This window comes from Perna viridis, chromosome 8, assembly GCF_037379345.1.
Source record: "Perna viridis isolate PV_CMFRI_1.1 ecotype Kerala chromosome 8, ASM3737934v1, whole genome shotgun sequence".
Classification (NCBI taxonomy): domain Eukaryota; kingdom Metazoa; phylum Mollusca; class Bivalvia; order Mytilida; family Mytilidae; genus Perna; species Perna viridis.
The window spans coordinates 16,375,325-16,396,188 of NC_142452.1; the positions used below are offsets into that span (position 1 = coordinate 16,375,325).

At 32.0% G+C, this 20,864-nt stretch overlaps 1 protein-coding gene across 2 annotated transcripts; it reads left to right on the forward strand.

Moving 5' to 3' along the window:
- The first annotated feature begins 625 nt into the window (after positions 1-625).
- On the forward strand, positions 626-12,126 carry LOC148609530 (sushi domain-containing protein 2-like). 2 transcript variants are annotated; one of them, XM_088541537.1, is made up of 11 exons: positions 626-1,034; positions 1,928-2,073; positions 3,319-3,582; positions 4,206-4,483; positions 7,339-7,476; positions 8,372-8,524; positions 9,395-9,532; positions 9,730-9,858; positions 10,117-10,368; positions 10,624-10,803; positions 11,042-12,126. In XM_088541537.1, the coding sequence occupies exons 1-11, from the start codon at positions 819-821 to the stop codon at positions 11,242-11,244; spliced, it is 2,097 nt and encodes a 698-aa protein (XP_088397663.1). In that variant the 5' UTR covers positions 626-818; the 3' UTR covers positions 11,245-12,126. The 2 variants fall into 2 exon arrangements, with proteins under 2 accessions (XP_088397663.1, XP_088397664.1); XM_088541538.1 differs by lacking the exon at positions 626-1,034 and having other exon boundaries at positions 1,961-2,107.
- Positions 12,127-20,864: the final 8,738 nt, after the last annotated feature.

Consider the following 20,864-nt stretch of genomic DNA (forward strand, 5'->3'; position numbering starts at 1 on the left):
TAGGTACAATAACAATGAAACCGACAGAAGCATCGATGTTTGGCGGAACTCTTTTAGTTGTATCAGGCCCTTGTTTTGATTCGTTAGATGTTATTCGACTAAAGATTAGTGACTCTACACCAGTGGCATGTAAATATCTGTCTGAATTTCGTGTTTCCTGTGTAACCCCACCTATCTTCAAGACTGGCAAGAAAATAGCAACTCTTAACCTTGTTGGGTCGGCTGGAAAAATTATCTCTTTCACTGGCAGACTAGTTATTTGTATGTTTAAATATTTTAATTTCTCATCTGTGTTTTTCTTGGCTGGATTGTTCGCAAATACTGCAATAACTTAATTGTCTTTTTCACGATCCGTGGTCCAAAAAACTATCATAAGACATTTGGATAATACTCTCTACACACTCTTAAAATTATACCTTTAACACATTTAAGTATTTTTTTTATTTTAAATGATTCAAACCTTTAATTTATAACTGAGGCTCGTTTGTTATGATGTCAAAATTTAATAACTTAGTTAATATTTTGCTATATTCCACTTTCACACTTCACGAAACAATATAATACAATAGTTTAAAGCAAAGAATGGACTAGCATATTGCGTAGCTGATGATGTAGTTTTGTGAACATGTGCAATTGTCAAAAATTAGGTATACATGACTATATGAAAAACGAGATTGTTGATGTATAGTTTTGGAATTATTATTACGTACAATAAAGTACAATTTGCATGATATATTTTCCAATTGGAAAATCGGGATGATTGTATTGGGCATTTGATACTATAGAACAAGATACTTTCGGGTGTCTTTCAGACCAAAATGTATCTAATTTCATTTATACCTTTAATTACACTTTTTTTGATGATCGATACATTTGCTACGATCTTTTTAGTAAACCATGCATTTATAACACCGGTAATAACAAGGTCTCCTTTGGACTGGAATGATGAATCTGTCGTTTACATATCTTGGATTTCCTCAGATCTACAGTTTGCAGAGAATGATAGGCTACTGCTTGAACTCTATACTCCAATTGTAAGTTTTTTCAAAAATAATTGTATATGTAGTATTATGATTTAAAAAAAACAAACCTATTGCATAGAGAATGCTTGCACAAACTTAGTTCAACATATATTATTACACCATTATTTATACTGAATGCATAAAAGAGGAATTCTATCATGACGTCCTTAAAAGGCTTTGAGACCACAACTGTGGTTGATTTTCGATTGCTTTATGAGCAGCATGGAATTTATTGGGCGTGGCTTGTGTTTGTGTGTATATTACCGCCCACCTTAAACATGTAAACAAACACACATAACATTCCGATGTGTATCAGCTGTTTTCATTCATTTTGGTAGCGTCACTGAACACCAAATTAATATCCAATAAAATCTTAAACGGTATGTTTTCGAAAAGTTATATCATATTCCGTAAACATCACATACACATGTACATGGTAGCACTCGGCACGTGCACTATCATGTATGAAAACAAACAATAACAATCGTCAAGGAATGAAACGTTGTACTTGTTCATGTGTGAAAACTCTGACCTTATAATGCAAACAACTATTGCTATATTTAACATCGTTCTACTTAATTTGCTCTTTCCTTCACTATAAAAAACATACAAAACACTAAGTTTCAGCGTCAACCATTTCAACTGACATAGCATAAAGTGTACAACCAAATATGGACAAATATGGTGGGTCTAAGGTTATCGTAACAGGTCAAGGAAAAGTAAAACAAAGTACCGTAATTGTCTTATTAGCTATCGCTCGAAGTAAATAATGACCAAACGTGGTAAAACAATGATAAACTGAACCTTTTGCTATTTATTTCTGAAAAAAAAACAACTAAAGCATGAGAATGTTGGCTTTACATACATTTTGTTTTTCTTCCAAATGTTTTGTAATGTTTTGATAGATTGCGGATGACATTTTTGTTTTGAGACACGTCAAAACGTTGGACTTAATTACACCATCGGATACGGCTCGTGTGGATTACAAATTCGTTTTATCATTCTCTGGAGTTGTCGGAATTATAAAACTGTCGTCAGTAGACCCGTACAGGTACAATAGCTTACTTAATGTTACATCTGAAGAGGTAATGTACTAATTTGTATTTTTTTTGCTTAGATTCACGAAACATAAATTTCCTAAAAGGCATTTGTATATATTTAGTATTTCTATTTTATCGATCATTTCATGAGATTCAGTATGATGAAATCTTGAAAATGTACAGTTATCACAATATTCACATTTAAGATATTAGATTCATAATATGATCTTATATAAATGCATATAATAACGCTGCGATATTTTTTCCTAGTTGGATAGTAAAGTAAAGTAAATAGCAATCATGTACATATTGAAAACTTCGGTATGCTGTATGCGTGTTTCGCCGAGTAACCTATAATCAGCAGCACTAAAATAAATGTTTTTGAAGGATCAAATAACAGGTAAAACTGTTTGAAGTTAGGTCATTACTGGTCGTATAAAAGACGAAGTGTTCATATCTATGGTTTAAAAAAATCATATATCTTGTCCGCAGTAAAGGATGGACATAAAGCTAGTTGCAAGTAGCAATACCACCTACTCTCCTAGTGGTGTTAATTATGTGTGGTTCCTTAAAAATTCGTAAGATTTACTTCAAAACCTAACATCCTTCAGCTTTCCAGAAATTAGTCCTCTCCAATCTTTTGCCTTATCAACTCTACACTACGTTGCCACATGATAAATTCAAATATCGTTTCAGAGGAGTTATTCGTTATTCTTTTGCTGATTCGAAACATTATGTTGTTTATGGTTACAAATCCACACTTTTTCTGAAACATCGTATGAGAGATATGTGTGCAGGTTTGCAACTTGCGTGCTTTCCTCATTGATAACATATTTGTCACTTGTGGGAGGTTATTTTTCAACCCCAAAAAAAGGCATTCCAATGGGCACTTACTGTGCTGCTCTCCTAGCCGATCGGGTTTATAATCATACAGGACTAAACTTTTTCAAAATTTCGTACATATTAGAAATATTAAAGATGCTAAAGCCTTAAATTTTACAAACAGATATATTGACAATGTATAGTCAATTAACGACCCTTCTTTAGGAACATGGTTACCTTTTGGTTTCCTTTCCTCTTTCATCTACCCCGGACTTGACTTGTATGAGCAACTCGGCGGGTGTCATCAGAATATTGCAATGTGCATGCGCTTAAAAAATTGATGAAATATTTTTTTTTAAAGACAAAACAAGCTTATGGTATTTTTTGAGTTTTTATTACTTGAAATAATTTTCGAAATTAATATTTTATATTAGTCCACACTATTGGTCTGATGTCTTCACAGTCGACTATGGGGATACCATTAATAAACAGATTTGTGAACAATGGCGTAAACCAGGTGGTCAACTTTCTGTCCCATTGCAAAGTAGTACCACTCCATGTCCCTGCACTTTAGAACTTGCTTTGTTAGACACAGCACGATTCCATATTGATCCATTCTGTGTCAGGAAAGGGAAAGATGAGTATAACTGTATACATAAACCAAGGGCGAAAGTGTGTTTCGAATTAAATCAGCCAAAGTAAGTAAAAACATCTAATACGGATGTGTATTGTATTGTTAAACTAAATTGTTTGTGATCAAAGTTTACCTTTCCTTTCATTCTTTTTTTGGGAAGATATTTTTTATGGAATATGTTTATCAACATTTGTTGATGATGTTGTTTTGCTTGTTTGGTTTTGTTTATGTTTGTTTGTTTGTTTTTATTTTGTTTGTTTTTATTTTATTTTTGTTTTTGTTTTTGTTTTTGTTTTTGTTTTTTTTTTTTTTTTTTTGTTCAGAGTTTTGTTTTGTGTTCTTGTCACTGAAATCAAATGAAATCAATATTAACTATGAATATCAATATTTGACGTTAGCGCTTTTTGCTTGTACAAACTATATAAACTGAAGTAATACATGTATTAAATTAATACAACGTCTTAATATTGCAAAAATATAAATTTTTGATGCAATGTTTCGCCCTGGATAAATATCAGCGTCTACCATGCGGAATATTTAATTCGATTGGTCTTATTTTTCTACTATTGTTTACCAGACATGACATAAATAACTCTACACGTGTCTATTTTTTATGAATGCAGTTAACGCGCACATACATGTTCGTCTGTTCCGTTTGCTTAAAATATATCTTTAAATCTTTTGAAGCATTGAGGGATATGACCATCAATGTTGCTTTGGCGATAACAGTTTACTTATCGACCCGAACAGATTTGAAGGAAGTGGATTTTTAAACAGATATCACTACCAATTGCACGTTCCTTTCTTGTCGAACTTCATGTTTGATGTCGTTCCACATAAATACTGTTGTGTATACCCAAAATTAGAAACTATAGGAGATTTAAGTGTAACCACACAAAGCTGCTTTAATTTTTTTATGGAAAGGCCTCCAAATTCATGCCTTGGATATGTGCCTCCAGTTATTGGTAAGACATAGTTTACATAACATTGTATTGAATGTAATGCAGAAATATTTATATACATGCAGACTAAAACATGTATAACATCATTTATTATTTAAATCTATAGAAAACATTCAGAAACATGTGTTTGTAATGAATGATTACCTTTAAAAAATTACCCCAAAAAAATGCATAAGCTTTTAAACTTATTATGTTTGTACAGGTGAACAAGAAAATATTCTTAATACATTTATCATCATAAATAATATATTTATATCATATATTACACACAAAACGGTTCCTAACAATCTCTTCTTTATCTTTAAACTCGTTGTCAAAATGACTAAAAATGACAGTTTTGTAAGTAGACTTGTTAACATATCAATACGATCAAAAAGTTCCTTTTTTAATCGAATTTCATATATGATATCATTACACCTCAACACTGTTTGTATACTAACTTGAAATGTAAAATGAATTACAGTTCTTATAATAATCAGAAAAATATGTAAGGAGAAAGGAAGATGCCACGTGATTTTTTCTTAATTGTAATTAAATTTGATTGCTTTAAATGTTCAATTTTTAGTGGGTTTTTTTTGTAAATATTTGTCTTCCTTTCTAACATTCTTCTCTATTGCTCCCCAATCTGCATCATGACAATTGATTTATTAACAGGTCATATTTTCCCTTTCCTCGTTGTCTAACCCGGACTTGACTTTTTATGAGCAACTCGCGGGTGTTTCTAAAAAAGCAGAGGACGCTTACCCTACCAGTGCACCTGGTCCATACCTCCAGTTTGTAGTGGAGTCCGAGTTGCTCATTTGCCTTTTTTACTTTGTATGTATGATTTTTAGTTACTTTATGTTCTTTGTTGTGTATGTCTGTTTTCCATGTCGTGTCTTTGTCCCTGGATTACATACTTTTGATTACCGCTATAACCTTGGTTCGCTTGATTACTCTTTATAAAAGACTCTGTGCAGGGTGTTAAAAGAATAGACCTGCAGCAGCGCTAAGCTTGTCGTAAAAGGCGACTAGATAGTGCTCAGAACCTTAGCCGGGGGCTAGGGCGCTCTGCCCACAGAGCAACTGGGATGTGTGCCCCAGGTGGTGGAATGGGGTACCCCTGGTATGTTACATGCTGGGGTTGTTAGGCTATGATACGGATAACCTGACCGCAAACCACAGTGGTGCACTGTGTTGGGAAAGATGCCACGTTCCTCGCACGTTAAAGAACCCTATCATGGTATTCTCCCGGAGTAGGAACCATAGGGCTCCGCCACAGGAGGCTAAATTGCCCGACCATACTCACCCCTCCCTATTTCCAGTGGCAATCAAAATTTGTCGATCCCATTGTCCTTGTGTCCCATCCCTTTTTCATTTCATCATCATTTCATGTTCATTTTGTCATCAATTTCATGTTCATCGTCTGAATATAGCTGAAATATTGCTGCTCGGACTTTAAACCCCAACAAACAAACAACTAAATCTTTATAAAAGAATATCTTAAAACGGACAAAAGGTATTTGTGTATATATGATAGCATTTAGCATAACAAGTCAAAGTAAGAAACAAAATCCTCAATAATCCAAGGTTCTCCCTCTATATCGGAAATATTTTCAAAGAATATTTACAAATTATTGTTCTGACATAAGTTTTCTTTCCTACTATAATGAGTTTTAAGTGAAATGAATCTTCAAAGGAAAGCGTCAAAATAAATAAAAACTTCTTAAAAGGTATAGTAAAAGTACAAAAACTCACAATAATAGGGAATTTATGTGCCACACAGTTTCGAATTTATATGGATTTCAAAAAAAGAAGTCTTGGTAATCGAGTTCAAAGGTCAGTACATCAAAATTCTTATTTCTAAGTTTAATTGTACCAACAAAATTTGACAAAAAACAGAGGTTCACCAGCATTATCAGGAAATGATAAAGTAAGCACAGTGAAGCTAGTGCTTTTTAATCGGACCAAACAAACTTTATCTTTCTTATTGAAATTATAGCAATGGAGACTTAAAAAATGTGTAATTTTGTTCCGTTTATTGCCACTTTTAGTTAAACGTCAAAAGGTACAATCAATATTGTTATTTGTAAAGTTTGTAATAGTGGCACCTAAATAAAATAACAACTTACTTCCAAAAAATAGTCAACGTTTCAGTATTTTTATTTGAGTTATATTAAGATATGTTTAAGGGAAAAAAAGTTACTAAAGATACAACCATATAACCACTATTAAGGGAACCAGTCGCCTGACGATACCACTATTAATGGAACAATAATATCTTCAATCAAATCCAGCAAGTTAACACAAATGTTATATCTTTGTTAAGATTTAACATTTAGAGCTCAGTCGTTAGTACCTTAGTATATGTAATTTTATGTCTAGAAGGTCAAGAGTTTTTATGTCATATTGAGTGGTTAAATAATCAAGGATATTAATACAGGCTTATATAGTTATTGTGATCTTACAATGAATAAACTGATAACTTTTATCGAAGTAACATATAAAGACATTTAAGGTCTGCTATAAGAATTTAAATGAGCTAAAATAAATTAGAATAATTAGATGGAGGCTCTAGTGCATATGCTATCATATGGCTTGTTCAGTTTCTCATAAAAGGAGTCAAGTTAAAGGCAGTCTTAATAAGATGCACTGTGATTGACACCTAAGCCGATTTGTCTGGTTTTATTTTATTTTATTTTATTTTTTTTTATTTTTTTTTTTTTTTGGTTAGTACGTGATTTACCAGTATTGCATGACTTCCAGTTGTGTATTAGGTCAGGAAGATAGTCATTGGCACCAAATACAAAACTAGCATCTCTTCCATATTTCCTAGCTTTTATTGACACACAAATTGCACATTTTACTTTTTTTTTCAGCAAGAATTTCGGGAGCTTTACATTTTGAAACATTTGATGGACAATTTTACACCTTTAATCCTGTTGGTGAATATCTGTTGTTATACGATCATAATTTGACAATTCAAGTTCGAATGGAAAAATTCGGGAACTCAAATGGTTAGCATAATGAATGGTTTGTTAGCATTTTTGTGAGAGGAAATAACTTAACGTTACGGGAAAGTCTAGGATTATAGATTTTGCTTGTATTTTTAAGCCCCAAGCATAATTATCCTGAAGTAATAAGTAGCGTTTCAAGCAACACACTACATGGAACAGGAAGTGCACGTTGTATGCACTAGATACCCGATATACCTTTTTCATTTATGTAACAAGATTACTTTTCCGAAATTCGTATTCTTTTTCCGTTCCATATCTTATTGTAATTAAAAGTTTATAGTTGTAAAAAGTTACATGCTGAATGAGCTTTGTGATACTGTTTGGAATTAGGAAAACAAACCGATAAGATAAATGCTTGGATTGAAATAGGGATATGTTATATCTCGACAGTTTCTTTGAAATATTCAAAAATGAAAACATGTTCGTAACTTTTCCCTGCACCCTTTGGCTTTGCCTATCGTGTTATAATTAAGCCTTATACATATACAGATTGCATTTTCAACAATACCCTGGCCCAACCGCCACAAAACCTGAAAAAGCACTTAAGTCTAAAGACATTCTTATCTATTTGCGAGCTCATTATTTTCAAGGGATTTCGTTGGATCTACCATGGAATTTAAAAATATTCTTGGACTCAAGTAATTATTGTGGCGTCCGGACTTGATATTATATAAATATATCTACACAAGAACTTGATTTTTAATAATATAGTTTTGGTAATATACATGCTTAATATTATATATCTATACATGTTGTAATATTTTCAAGCATTATTTACATTCAGTTTTTGAATCGTTAATTATCTCATTAGTTAAACAATTGTAAAATCTTATTCAAATATGTCTTTGAACATCGATTTTAAATTTGATAAATAAAAATGATACTTTTTAAACAGGAACAACTGTCACGTCACTGGCAGCTAAGATTGGAAGTTCTGGCGATAAGGTTGAACTCAAACCAAACAGTATCCGAATAATCGATGTACTCATCAATGGCAAAATTATCGATTTTGAATATTCTTTAAATAAATGGTTTCTAACCTTCAGTGGTAAGTTTTTTTTCTTTAAACTGCCTTTCATAAATTAATAATCACCTTGCCTCACCTATCTTCTCCATGCCCACTTTGTCCAGTGGCCGATTTCACACAAAAAATCGTAGTTGTAAAAGTAGTCGTAAGTTATGAGGTCATATAATTTCGATATATTATGACGTCACAACTTACGATTAATTTTCATTTTACGATTTTTCGTAAGAGTGCAAAAACACTGGCTCTACATACTTGTGTCAATCCTATGCCACCGATCTTTCTGATGCTTAACTACTCCAGCCCAACTGTGGTGTAGTTCTTTTTTTTTATTTTTTCTGGCCATTTTATCCTTACTTTTTTTGGAAAAGAATTTTTTGCAGAATACAATTTAAGTTGATAGTGTTATAACATGACAAAGACAAAAACATTTGGGTAGAGGTTTATCTTTGGACAAATGCGAATTCTTTATTGGAAAAAGAGTTGGGACAATCGGGTATATTGAACGGTGATTTTTATTGTTTATTGTATAAAAATTGAAGTATCAAGCTTTGAGATATGTATGTTCCACATTTAAACATACCAGAGCCCAACTTACTTAAAGCTATAAGAAGCACGCATAGATAGCAGTTTACGAGTTACCTTTGTGGAACATGCAAAGAGAAAAAAACGAAGAAAACTACAACCTGTAAAAATTTAAAAAGTAATGCCTGGACTGCAGATTTTTTGTAACATCAGTCTACTTAAATGATGACTGCAACTGTGCATGCAAGTTTTTTAATATACGTTGCAAATTTCTTAAGAAGTACTGATAAATAAAATTTGGGACAAACGTTTTCATGTTGTATGTTTGAGTAACTCGCATATTACCGTTCATCGTATTTTACGTTTCAGGAGGAACTATTGAAAAAAATAAAGATGGAGACCCAGACGTGAAACTAAATTTTCCAACAGAACAGATTTCCTTGAGTATAAATGTTGCAGAGAATGCATTACATGTTTTCATTATTAAGTCACGGAACGCTGAATCTGGTAAGGGCAGATATTGATTTAAATAATACGGTGTAGGCATATTAATCGCCTATAGAGGCAAGAATTGGGAGATTGATTTCAAATATGATTGACTTCCCTATCTAAGAAAAGCTATGCTGCGATTTGAATCGTAATCAATTGCAAAGTTAGATTTTATGTGCCAAAATTTGACTTTCAGTAGTTTATATAATTTACAGGACAAATAACGAGTGGTTTACTTGGAAATAACGATGGGGACTCACGCAATGACTTGATACTGCGAAATAAGACAGTACTGCCGAGCAATACGTCAATGGAAGACCTCTATCAACAATTCAAAGAAAGTTGTAAGCTATATACTTTATATTTTATGTTATTTGATTATTTTTGTTAGAATCCTACTAGAAAGTAACACATGCATGCACACAATATGCTGATTTTAACATGACTTTTCAGCAATTTTACAAAAACGAAGAGGTATGTAAATAATTGCATTAAACATTTAAACGTTTCTTGTGTTTATAATAACCAAAACTAAGAAAACCAAAAACATTTTGCATACAAGTATCGAGTATCTCTTTCGTATATATAGTTATATTTTTCAGGGAGAATTGCTGAAAATGAAACATTATTTACTTATTCTAAAGGGAGATCATATCAATCCTACCAAAACATCTCATTTGTTCCTACATTTGAAATTCCTAATGCAACAGAAATAGATTCTAGAATTTCAAGTGTTTGTGGGTTGAACACGGAATGCCTGTATGACTACTATGTGACGGAGAATGCAGATGTTGGTCTTGTCTCAGTAAATATGTCTAATCGATTCACTGCTGCATCGACATTACTTAAACCAGGTTTGTTCTCTTACTCAAAAGGTACATGCCCGTCTATTAACATGAATAAAATGCTTTACTATAAACATTCGTGTAAATGATAGGCTTTATAAAAAATGTCTCCTGTTGGTGTAACAGAGAAATAAGTACTTTTCCACTACAATCCGTATGTCCATTTATTCTCTCTATTTAAACACGTAAGTATTACCCTTTATAAATTTAAAACAATATAAAGCTTGAAAAGGCAATGTCTCATCTAGATTTTTTTTAATTTAGTTTCATCATGTGGGTTTCCATATAAGGTGCGTAATGGCTATTTGGAAGCGTCGGGCTATACGACAGAATCAAATGCTTCGTTGAATTGTGATTCTGGTTATGTTTCTGAGACAAAAGTAATCATGTGCACACAGGAAGAAGCATGGGAACCAGCATATGTCGTTTGTGCATCAAATACTTGTAAGTAAAATGGACATGTTTTATTTAAATAAGATTTGATATTGATAATAAAATTGAATTGTTAATTTTATATTGAGTTGATCATTACCTCTTTGTGGGTCTTTCGACTTTAGTTTCTCCAAGCTGTTAGTTGTTCTTTTTTTCCTGTTTCTTGTTTTGGTTTTTAACTTCACAAACAAAAGGACTTTCCTTTTTGAGTTAGATTTGAATTATGCCTTATTTCATTAATTTGTTTTAGCATTTCTAAACGACGAATCAACAACAATGACACATGATGTTGAGGATATAATAGCAATCTCATCAGTAGGAGGTATATTTGGGTTTTTGTTTATTACTTTGACTATTTTCGCTTGCATTTTCTGTCGAAAAATGAATAAAAGGAAGAAATCAAATCAAATAGGAAACTTAGTTCCAAGTCAGACGGACGACAGGAGTCATTGAACCCATATTCTGTACAAACAGACAAAAAACCATTAAATAGAAGTGACAGGTACATGTTAGGACCCAAATCACATGGAGTCTCAGGACTAAGACATTTTCCCAGATATGCATACTACGATACAGGATAAAATAATTAATCAAGAACATTCTTTTATGATTTGCAATAGACTGAGATTTTTGTATTTTCAGTTTAATGTTTAAATACATTTTACAAATTATATCATTTTATATTTAACTACATTTGTCCGATAAAAGAACTCTTTAGCAATTATATTCTTTAGATATATAAAGAAGCATGTTATAAAAATTGTTATTGCTTGTGCTACTCTACGTCGGAGACTATCCCATTTCTTACCAGTATTATAATTAAGTCTGTTATGAAATCACTTAGAAAAAAAATACATAGCCTAATTTTGTATATGTATCAATTTTGCTACATTTATCAGTATGGTCACTAAGGTAACACATTTTGCTATTAATGAATTCATGTTTTCACGGCAACATATCAAGTATATAAATGTGAAAAAAAATAGGCCTCAATTTCTGTTTTGTTTGCCGGTTTGTCTGACAAAATATTTTGTAAGCGAAATGTCTCGTGATGGATTTTGAAGATATTAAAAAGTCAGGCCTGTATGAAGATAGAACTTAATGACGATAATAATTTTTGATTCAGGTAAGTGTTGGTAACTCATCTTAATCGTTTTTAGAATCATCTTTTCTTAAACCTCTAAATTAATTTCAGTTTAACTTTATTAAAAATAGTATCTGCCTAATGTACAATAAAAACAACAAATTATTATCGAATGTCCGCCAGATAAGACAATCCAATGCATCTGTGCAAATTTGCATTCGTTGGATTTACACACATTTAACATATTCATCGAGACTACTTAAACCTACAATAAATATATGCGAGGCATGATGTTTGTTGAACTTATTGATATACATTTTTTTCCAGTTTGGTTTCGGCAAACCAAAGCATTCAAATTGATCTGTGAATGAATGATATCGACAGACGGCCTTTACCGGACAGGGGTTCTTCTCGTATTGCTCGTTTCCTTGAAAACTGTTTAGTTTATTTGTATCGTTTTTTTCTTTCGTATTTTCACCATTTATCATAGGATAGTAAGGTATGATGACAAAGATAAGAAGTTTCAGAAGTAGTGTCGTTGAATTCGTCTTCGTATAAAATAAACACGCGGTGAAAAATATATCTATGTCCACTCAATTAATTTAAGTAAAGAATTATTCTTCCCTGAACATAGTCATGATGTATAAAAATATACCATAACCGAAAAATTGATCAGTTAAAGTCCAATAATGGCATATCATTATATGTTTGTTTTGATACTTCAATTGACAGAGTAACATCGACCCTTAAGTTTCCTTAGTAGTTGGGTTTCATTGTTCAGATTCTTAACCTTTTAACCTTTTGCTGGGATACATTTAAACTCTGTAATATATCATACAAGGTCATAAATTACTAACAATACGTCGCGTTGTGCCAAAGAATGCAGAAAAAAACTATAGCTTTTCTTTCCTGATTGTTAATACCAACAACTGTTTTATTGTTGTTTTTAAAAATAGGAAACTTAATTCAGGTGTTTCTAGAAAAGCAGAGGACGCTTACCCTACCTGTGCACCAGGTCCATGCTCCCAATTTTAGTGGAGTCTGAGCTCATTTGCTTTTGTTACTTTGTATGTATGATTTCAGTAACTTTATGTTCTTTGTTGTGTATGTCTGTTTTCCAAGTCTGGTCTTTGTCTCTGGATTACATACTTTTGATTACCACTATAACCTTGGTTCCTCTTCCAATAGTAAGGAATGAAACTCCTGGTAATTACAAATTTTAACGTTCTATAATATCTATAATATCTATAATAACGATTAACTGTACGCAAACTAAATTATTTAGAAGAAGACAGTCGCTTTTAGTGATAACTCACCTGACATCGAAATTCCATGAAATCTTTGTAAATGAGGACGAGTCATTAGTGTTCTTGGGGTTGTTACCCTTTTGCAATGAATGTTAAAATCTTCATCATTGGATTGGAATGGCACGTTATTTACTTATTGTTCATAATTTGTACTTGCAATTTTGATATTTAGTCTCAAACTTGACACTTCTCCACAGTGATCAAGATCAATTTTGTCTCCACTGCAGTCTGGGTCCACAGTATTTTCTGTCAGTCCTCTCTTCTCCTTTAATACCTTTTGCTACTGACGAAACCCGTAAGGCCGAAAATATGGACCTCATTTTCTTTATTTGTTCACGTTTAATTGTTATTTTATTTGTATTTAGTTATATTTTATTTTTAAACGTGGCTATTGTTTATTTATTAATTATTCTTATTTAAGCAACTCTACCATTTCATAACCTATATTATTTTTTTCTATATTACACCCGCACTCCCAAAAACTGGTACCTAACATCACGATATTTATCACTTTTTAAAATAGAACCTTTTTAGACAGCATAAATGTCAGACAATAGTGAAATTATTCAACTGAAAAAAAAATAAAAATGCGTAATGTGTGATATCATTAATAATGGACCCATGCGTATACTTTGAATATAATGGAAAATTTAACCTGGCAAGAAAAGCCATTCAGTTTATCTTTTTTATAATTTAATGAAGTTAGTTTTAGGAATCGTTTGAGAAACTTACAAGATATGACAAAACAATACATGTGGTAGGGGAGGGATAGTAGTTCCTGCGTATGACTTAAAACATTCAAGTAAACTTTTTGCTCCATATACATTGATATATGATGCTTATTTCCCTATTAGGTTTCATCGAAAGCCATTTAAAAGTTAATATAGTGTAATAAAGGATACATGACTGACAGAAGAACCGACAGACTTTCTGATTCCTCTTTAATTTCACTTGTGGGGAATATAATAACCTGCCTTAGTGTTTCCTTTACTCTGTTTGTAGTAGAAGTTAATAAAAAAGGAAGAACCCTGAACATGTTTGTGGCATCCATGGATATATCATTCAAACTTAATACAGCTCGAAAATTTGATTCAACGGTTCAAGACACAACCTCAAAAACCAATCTTAGTCTTAAGTCTTGGGTATGGATTATTATGAATCTGTTTCTAATAAACCATGTCACTAAAACGCAATGTATTACCGTAGAATCGGAAAAAAATGCTTGCTCCTTCTCCCCTTTTGGGGCCTAAAATATACACAATTAAAGATAAAATCGCAAAAGGTCATTCACAGCGTACTTATAAACTCGATACGGGATATGTAATCATTAGAAGGATCCCCATCACCATTACCGAGCAGACCGCTTGTTACATTGCCTTCATAAAAAAATATAAACTTAAGTATATGCATAGTCGCAAATTTGTTTTAGTAATCTTTGCCGTTGTTTTTGTACATTAAGTTTCTGTATATAGTTTGTTGTTTCTGTCTCAAACGTTCAATTACGATTTTTTTTAAAGTCATGACTGAATAAGATAGAATGAATTAATACATAAAAATGTTTGTTTAAAATATATTAACCTGCTTCACCTCTCGCTGATTTCAATATAAAAAGCTGCAGTATTCCAACTGCAGGAAAGGTTCTTATGGAGAGATGTTCCGTTGGAAAATTTAATGTTATTTCTGGATTGTCATCTGTACTTTTTTCGATAGTTCCACCTGCAAAAAGGAACTTAACCAACCATTTATTTTTGAAATTTCATAATAAGCCAAGCGTTTAAACACATTACTGAAAAAAGTTTTAATTTTCGCGGAGAACTAATTTTCGCTATTTTCGCTGTCAACATTAAAGCGAAACATAGTACCCGCGAAATTGGTTTTCAGAACTATATTACGTTTTTGTTTAATCCACGAAAATCGGCACCTACAAATATTTTCACTTGACAGAATACGCGCAATTAAGCAACCGTGGAAATTAAAAAGTTACTAAAAAGTATACTAAAAATTTGAAAAAAGTCGAGAGCGTGATATTTTCGATGTGTTTCTAGTGTATATAGGAACTCGGGAAATATTATCAGCATTGTTTCCAAAACAGACCTAGTAGTTCACCTTTTTGCTAGATTTCGCTTCGATTTTTTGACTTGATGATTAGAAATTTCCTCTTAGGTTTATCGAATAAAACCATCATCCAATAGAGTTTGATAAATCTTCTCACACTTAAGTATTAATTTGTCAAAATAGTTTTACTTTCTTACTAAAGATCTTTTTCCATGATGCATACGAAATCAGGGAAATTTCAGAATTTTGTTTCAAGACGCAAAAAATATTATACTGTGCTTGAATCTAGAAATCAGATTTTCTTTGTACTGTGTTGTCTGTTGAAGTATAGGAAGAGCTATTTGAATATTCAGACGCATAACTGAGTCATCTGCCATCTATTCATTTGAATATCTATAGATGTCGATTGATCGTCACAAAACATGCTTTCTAAACATGTATTAGCATCTATAGCTATTTAAATTACTTGAAGTATGGTATGTAGAAAAGCCTCATTGGTTTTATTCATTTATGTTATATACATTAAAATAGCTATAATATCTATAATAAAGCCAATTTGGACTTTCTCATTTTTTGCGAAAACATTCTTAAATATTTGTCAGAGTTGCACTATGGAATAGCAAATGCAGGAAAACATTTATTATTTTGAAAATTGATTTTATTTAAATTTATTTTAGAAGATTTATTAAATTTAAACTATTTACTTCTCGGCAGCTGACAGGTTTAAATTGTATTGCTTTGTGATAAAAACGCGTGTTTTGTTTTATCAAGTCATCCACAAAGTTTGGAGAAAAGGTAGCTTTAATTGTCATTTTCGTTGTTTTTAAAAATAAGTGGAACAGTATCTTACATTAAACCTTGATATATGAATGGCGGTATTTTAAGCATACATGTTAAGCTTGTGCTTAAATAATAGAAATTCGAATAGCTTGATTTCCAATAAATATATACTCTTTCTCACTGTATTGTGGTATTGCTAGATCAAGAACATAGAATGTGCATTTTCCAATATATGTTGTGCTTTGGTTAAGGGCCAAATGAAAACTTTGAAACTACATATTTATCTAGTTCACTTCGTTATGCACAAACTTGGTGATTTTCGTCCATTATCATTTGTTTCTATGGTCATGTTCAGTGGACAGTGTCCCCCCGCTCAATAAATCGATTACGATTTCAATGCAGCACTAAATAATGACATTTGTGAAGAAGAGATTTTGAAATTTGAAGTGTATAATAACTTTGAAAAAAAAAACAAAAAGTTAATGTGCTGATGATATGATAATTAATGAGTATATAAAAATAAACGTATCATTTACTAATTCCAAACTATGTTAAACTTTTCAATAAAGTTTTTCATTCCGGTATAGTACCAGAAATTTGGCATGTGGTAACGTCATACTGTAAACCAACTAATATTCGCGTTCGTAAACTTTAAAGAAGTTCAATTCAATGAAAGACAGGATTTTGTACTAATAAAGAAATCCACTTTCCAGAGGCCGGTTTTTCCTCAATCTAGAAAACAATTATTGATACAATGAGACCCCAGTATAATGATTCCAACTTCCTATCATTTTAATATAAAAAAAAAATTTTAAAATATATATCCCAAAGCTTGTATAATGAGATGAAATAGTCATTAGATAGATAGTTTGACAAACCAGAAAGTATGTGTGTCGGTGCATATCAGTATAAATAAAACATCTCACAGAGTACTTTTCTTTTAAAACATCTTATACCATGATTATTGCTACAAATGCTTTGCTTCGGCTACATACCGTTGAGGGTCACTAATCTGTTATTAGATAAATCAAAATCGACAACATCTCCGTTAATGAATGCATCTATGGTCCTAATACTTTTTGGTTTCACTTCCACCATGTCTCCTGAATCACCCGCTTTTGCTACAAACGAGGTTACTGAGCTTCCTGAGTAGCGTCACACTTTTTTTTTTTTTTTATCAAAATCACATTCAAAAAAACTGTTGCCGGAGGCGACATTCGCTATTGTTCGCAATACCAACTCTAGTTGATCATTCTTTTTGTTAGTTAAGTGTCAGTTTTTGTAACGATCAGGCAGTCGTTGAAACATGGTATGAAAAAAAAATATTTTTGATAGTGTAATTTGACTTTTTGCACCATCAGAATCAAAGAAGACAGATAAGATTGTCCATATCACGCTTGACCACTGAGTAACAATTTCATTGAAATGCACTGAAAATGAATATTTCAAGGGCAGATTACTCTGTTAAAAACTTCATTTTTCTAAGATTCTATTGAAAAAATTTCTGCGCAAAGCCAGTGATGCAGAGATTAAATAAGGTCTTATCAAATGGAGAAAGTATCATTGAGCGATATTTTATTATCAGATCGGTGCATGTTTCTGAATTCTCCCAATTTTTAATGTATTGTATGTTAGAGAAATTTCGATAACACTTATCGTTGATTTAATAAAGATATGGTTTTTTTTTGTTTTTTTGTTTTGTTTTTTTTTTTTTGTATTCATTACATTGCTTTCACGAAGTAATGGTAACCTTGTCTATAAATCTTGGTTCAAAAATTTCGAATTGAAGAAAACAAAACACTTGTTTTGTAGGAGGAAAAAATACATACAACAAAAATGCACTAACAAAGGCACACAAATACATTAACAGCATGAACCACAGTGTTGACATGCATCTTTAATAATTGAGAGTCATAAGTTAGAGCATCTAGAATTTATAGAACATTGGAAAAGTTATTCAGTAATGGGGAAGTCACATTTATCCCATTAGACGTTCATTGAAGTTGACAGGTTTCTGACAATGTGTTCGTTTTGTCAAAGTACTTTTTGGATGAAGTCTGGATGACCAGATTAAAAATTGAATCCGCCAAGGAATTTTTAGCAATTAGTTGACCATTGGATTTCCTACTCTTAGTTGAAGCTTTATCAACAGAAAATGGACAGGCATTTTTTCTATCAAAAGGTTCTGTATGGTAATGAGTGTATCAATTGTATATTGGTTGTTTACAAAATGATTTGTTAAGTTCAATTTGACCTGGCCTTAAAAAAGATGTGTTTACTTGCTTGTACCGTCCGGTGATACAAAGCACCATAGCATAATTTTAATTTTTGCAATTTCAAATGAACAATTTCAATTGAGTATCGTTTTACAGCTGTTGAACATTGAATACTTTAAATTAAATAATCTTCTCAAGCAGGCATCTTCCTTCATAAACGATATCATATAATAGTATATCGTACGATGGTACACATTCAAATGAAGTGACGTTGACATTTATTAAAATGAAGAAATATTAGTACTAGTCCTTTAGATTGAAGTAGCGTTGAAGAAACGAGGCAAAACTTCAATCTTTTGAAAAATATTTTCATTAAAACCTACACGATTTTCTACGGACATTATTGAAAAGTCTAATATAAAAACATTTGTATAAGTAAGTCTAAGCTATACCCCAACTCTGATATTGATGCGAGGTTGCAAATTTGCGATGCAAAGTTGGTCACTCCCTCAGCGGGATTCGACCCTTTCTTTTCTCTGACATATATGGCAACACCTCCAGCACTAAGTCCAACGCTTTAGACCACTCGCCCAACTAGCTAAAACGATAGCTATCATGATGCGTGCCCGAGTGATACTTCCTCGTAAGTAAGTCAAGAGCGCGAACATCAGCACATCATGAAACTAAATAGGACAATCTGTGCAGGTATAAGGTAAGGACTGTATTTCACTAAATGATAAAATGATAATCCATCGGATTATGATCAATGCAAGGAAGATAACATAAGTATATAAGGGTCTAAAACATTTCCAACGATGGTAGAACTGTAAAATTTGTAAAGCAAAGTTTTGGTTCTTCCACGGCAAATTTGACAGTTCTTACATCGTTGTGAATGTTTTCAGAATCTTATAATTTATCTTACATTTCAACTTCTAGTAAACTGCCCGGTACTACCATACATCGTGTATTCGTTACAACCATAGATATATCCTACGATGAGGAATGACCCGGCAAAAGAAAGCTATATTTATATAAAGCCTAACTGGCCGAATGGTCTAGAGCGCTGGACTTTGTGCAAGCGGTAATGCCATGCATGTCACAACATAACGAGTTCGGAGGAAAAAAACCAATCAATTGCTTTTTCAAATTTGACAGTTCTGACATGGATGGAATTTTGAAGAACTCTATATATATGTATATGTCATCTATAAGTAAAGGATATGTTCATTTGTATGTTGGTTTTTTTTTTTGTTTTTTTGAAAATGCTTCGTAGACAAAAAAGACTGTTATTTCACTGTTAAACTTAATAATATTTTTATCTGATAAAAGATATTCAGTATTGTTTTATTATTAATTAATAACAAATAATTAGTATTTACAACTTACATACAAGCTGTAATAAAGCAAGCTACACCATTTAAATGGGCGCAAATAAAACTACACATTTAGCATAATAAACACTAAATACAGGTCCTATAAATAGTATCGAAACTAAACATTACTTGCCTTGCGAATTTTCAAATTGTTCCATTCTGACTTGCAAAGTAAAATTTTGGTTTGATACCAGCAAAAAATTCGCCCACTGGGTTGAACGTGAAAACCGTCCCGTCAAATGTCACGAAGTGTGGATCTCCAGAGATCCTCGCTAAAAGAAAGAAAGGGAATAAGAGAAAACTCATGGTATACACTCAGCCCAGTCTCTAACAAAACATGACGTATGCAAAAGTGGATCTATGGGTATCATATGTTCTATAAAAAAAAACACCAAAGAGGAAAAGGTATCTGCAATTTTTACCAGTTAACACTACAGGGGCTATAACTTTGTTTCATTTATTGTAATTTTTATTACTAAATAACCGTCATTTTTTTTACTGTTGGCAACAAACTTTTGTCCCTTTGACGTGGTATGTCATAAGAATTTCAAAACACTAAATCGAACAATAACAGACTCGTCATTATATACAATAAGTCTGTACAATTATATATCTCTATATATGAATATGTCTACCTATTACTGGAGGTACATAACCAGAACATGAGTTAAGTGGTCTTTTCTAAAAAAAAACTTCGAACATCCATTAAATGAAATGGCACCTGCTGTAGACCTTAATTTGGATATACACAACAAGATTGGTATGGAACTATATCAAACTGAAAATTTGATAAAAATGGAACACCAGATTCATAATGATATCTGTTTATAAACCCACCGCCACCAATTGTTTGAATCCATCAGATCGTCATTGCCATAGCAACATTGAAGATCATATCCATCGAGTCTGAAATCAAACCCATTCTGTTAGAATGTAACTATACTATAACATGAAAAACACAGTAAAGGGAATGGTTTGAAGAAATCTCTTCAAAATATTACTTTTATGAAACAACAAAATCTGCAAAACAGGGTATCGTGATTACCTATCCTACAAAAGAACTGTTTCAAAATTAAATTTATCTACGATCTAATGATGATGCTATTTATACTCAACTGTAGTAATAAACACCTTTAAAAGCTATCCTCAGTTGAAAACATATACATATATAGATTTAAAAAATAATAAATGGAAGAGTTGCCGGACTTTTGATAATACATGAAACTTCCATGATTTATTCACATTTAATATACCAATC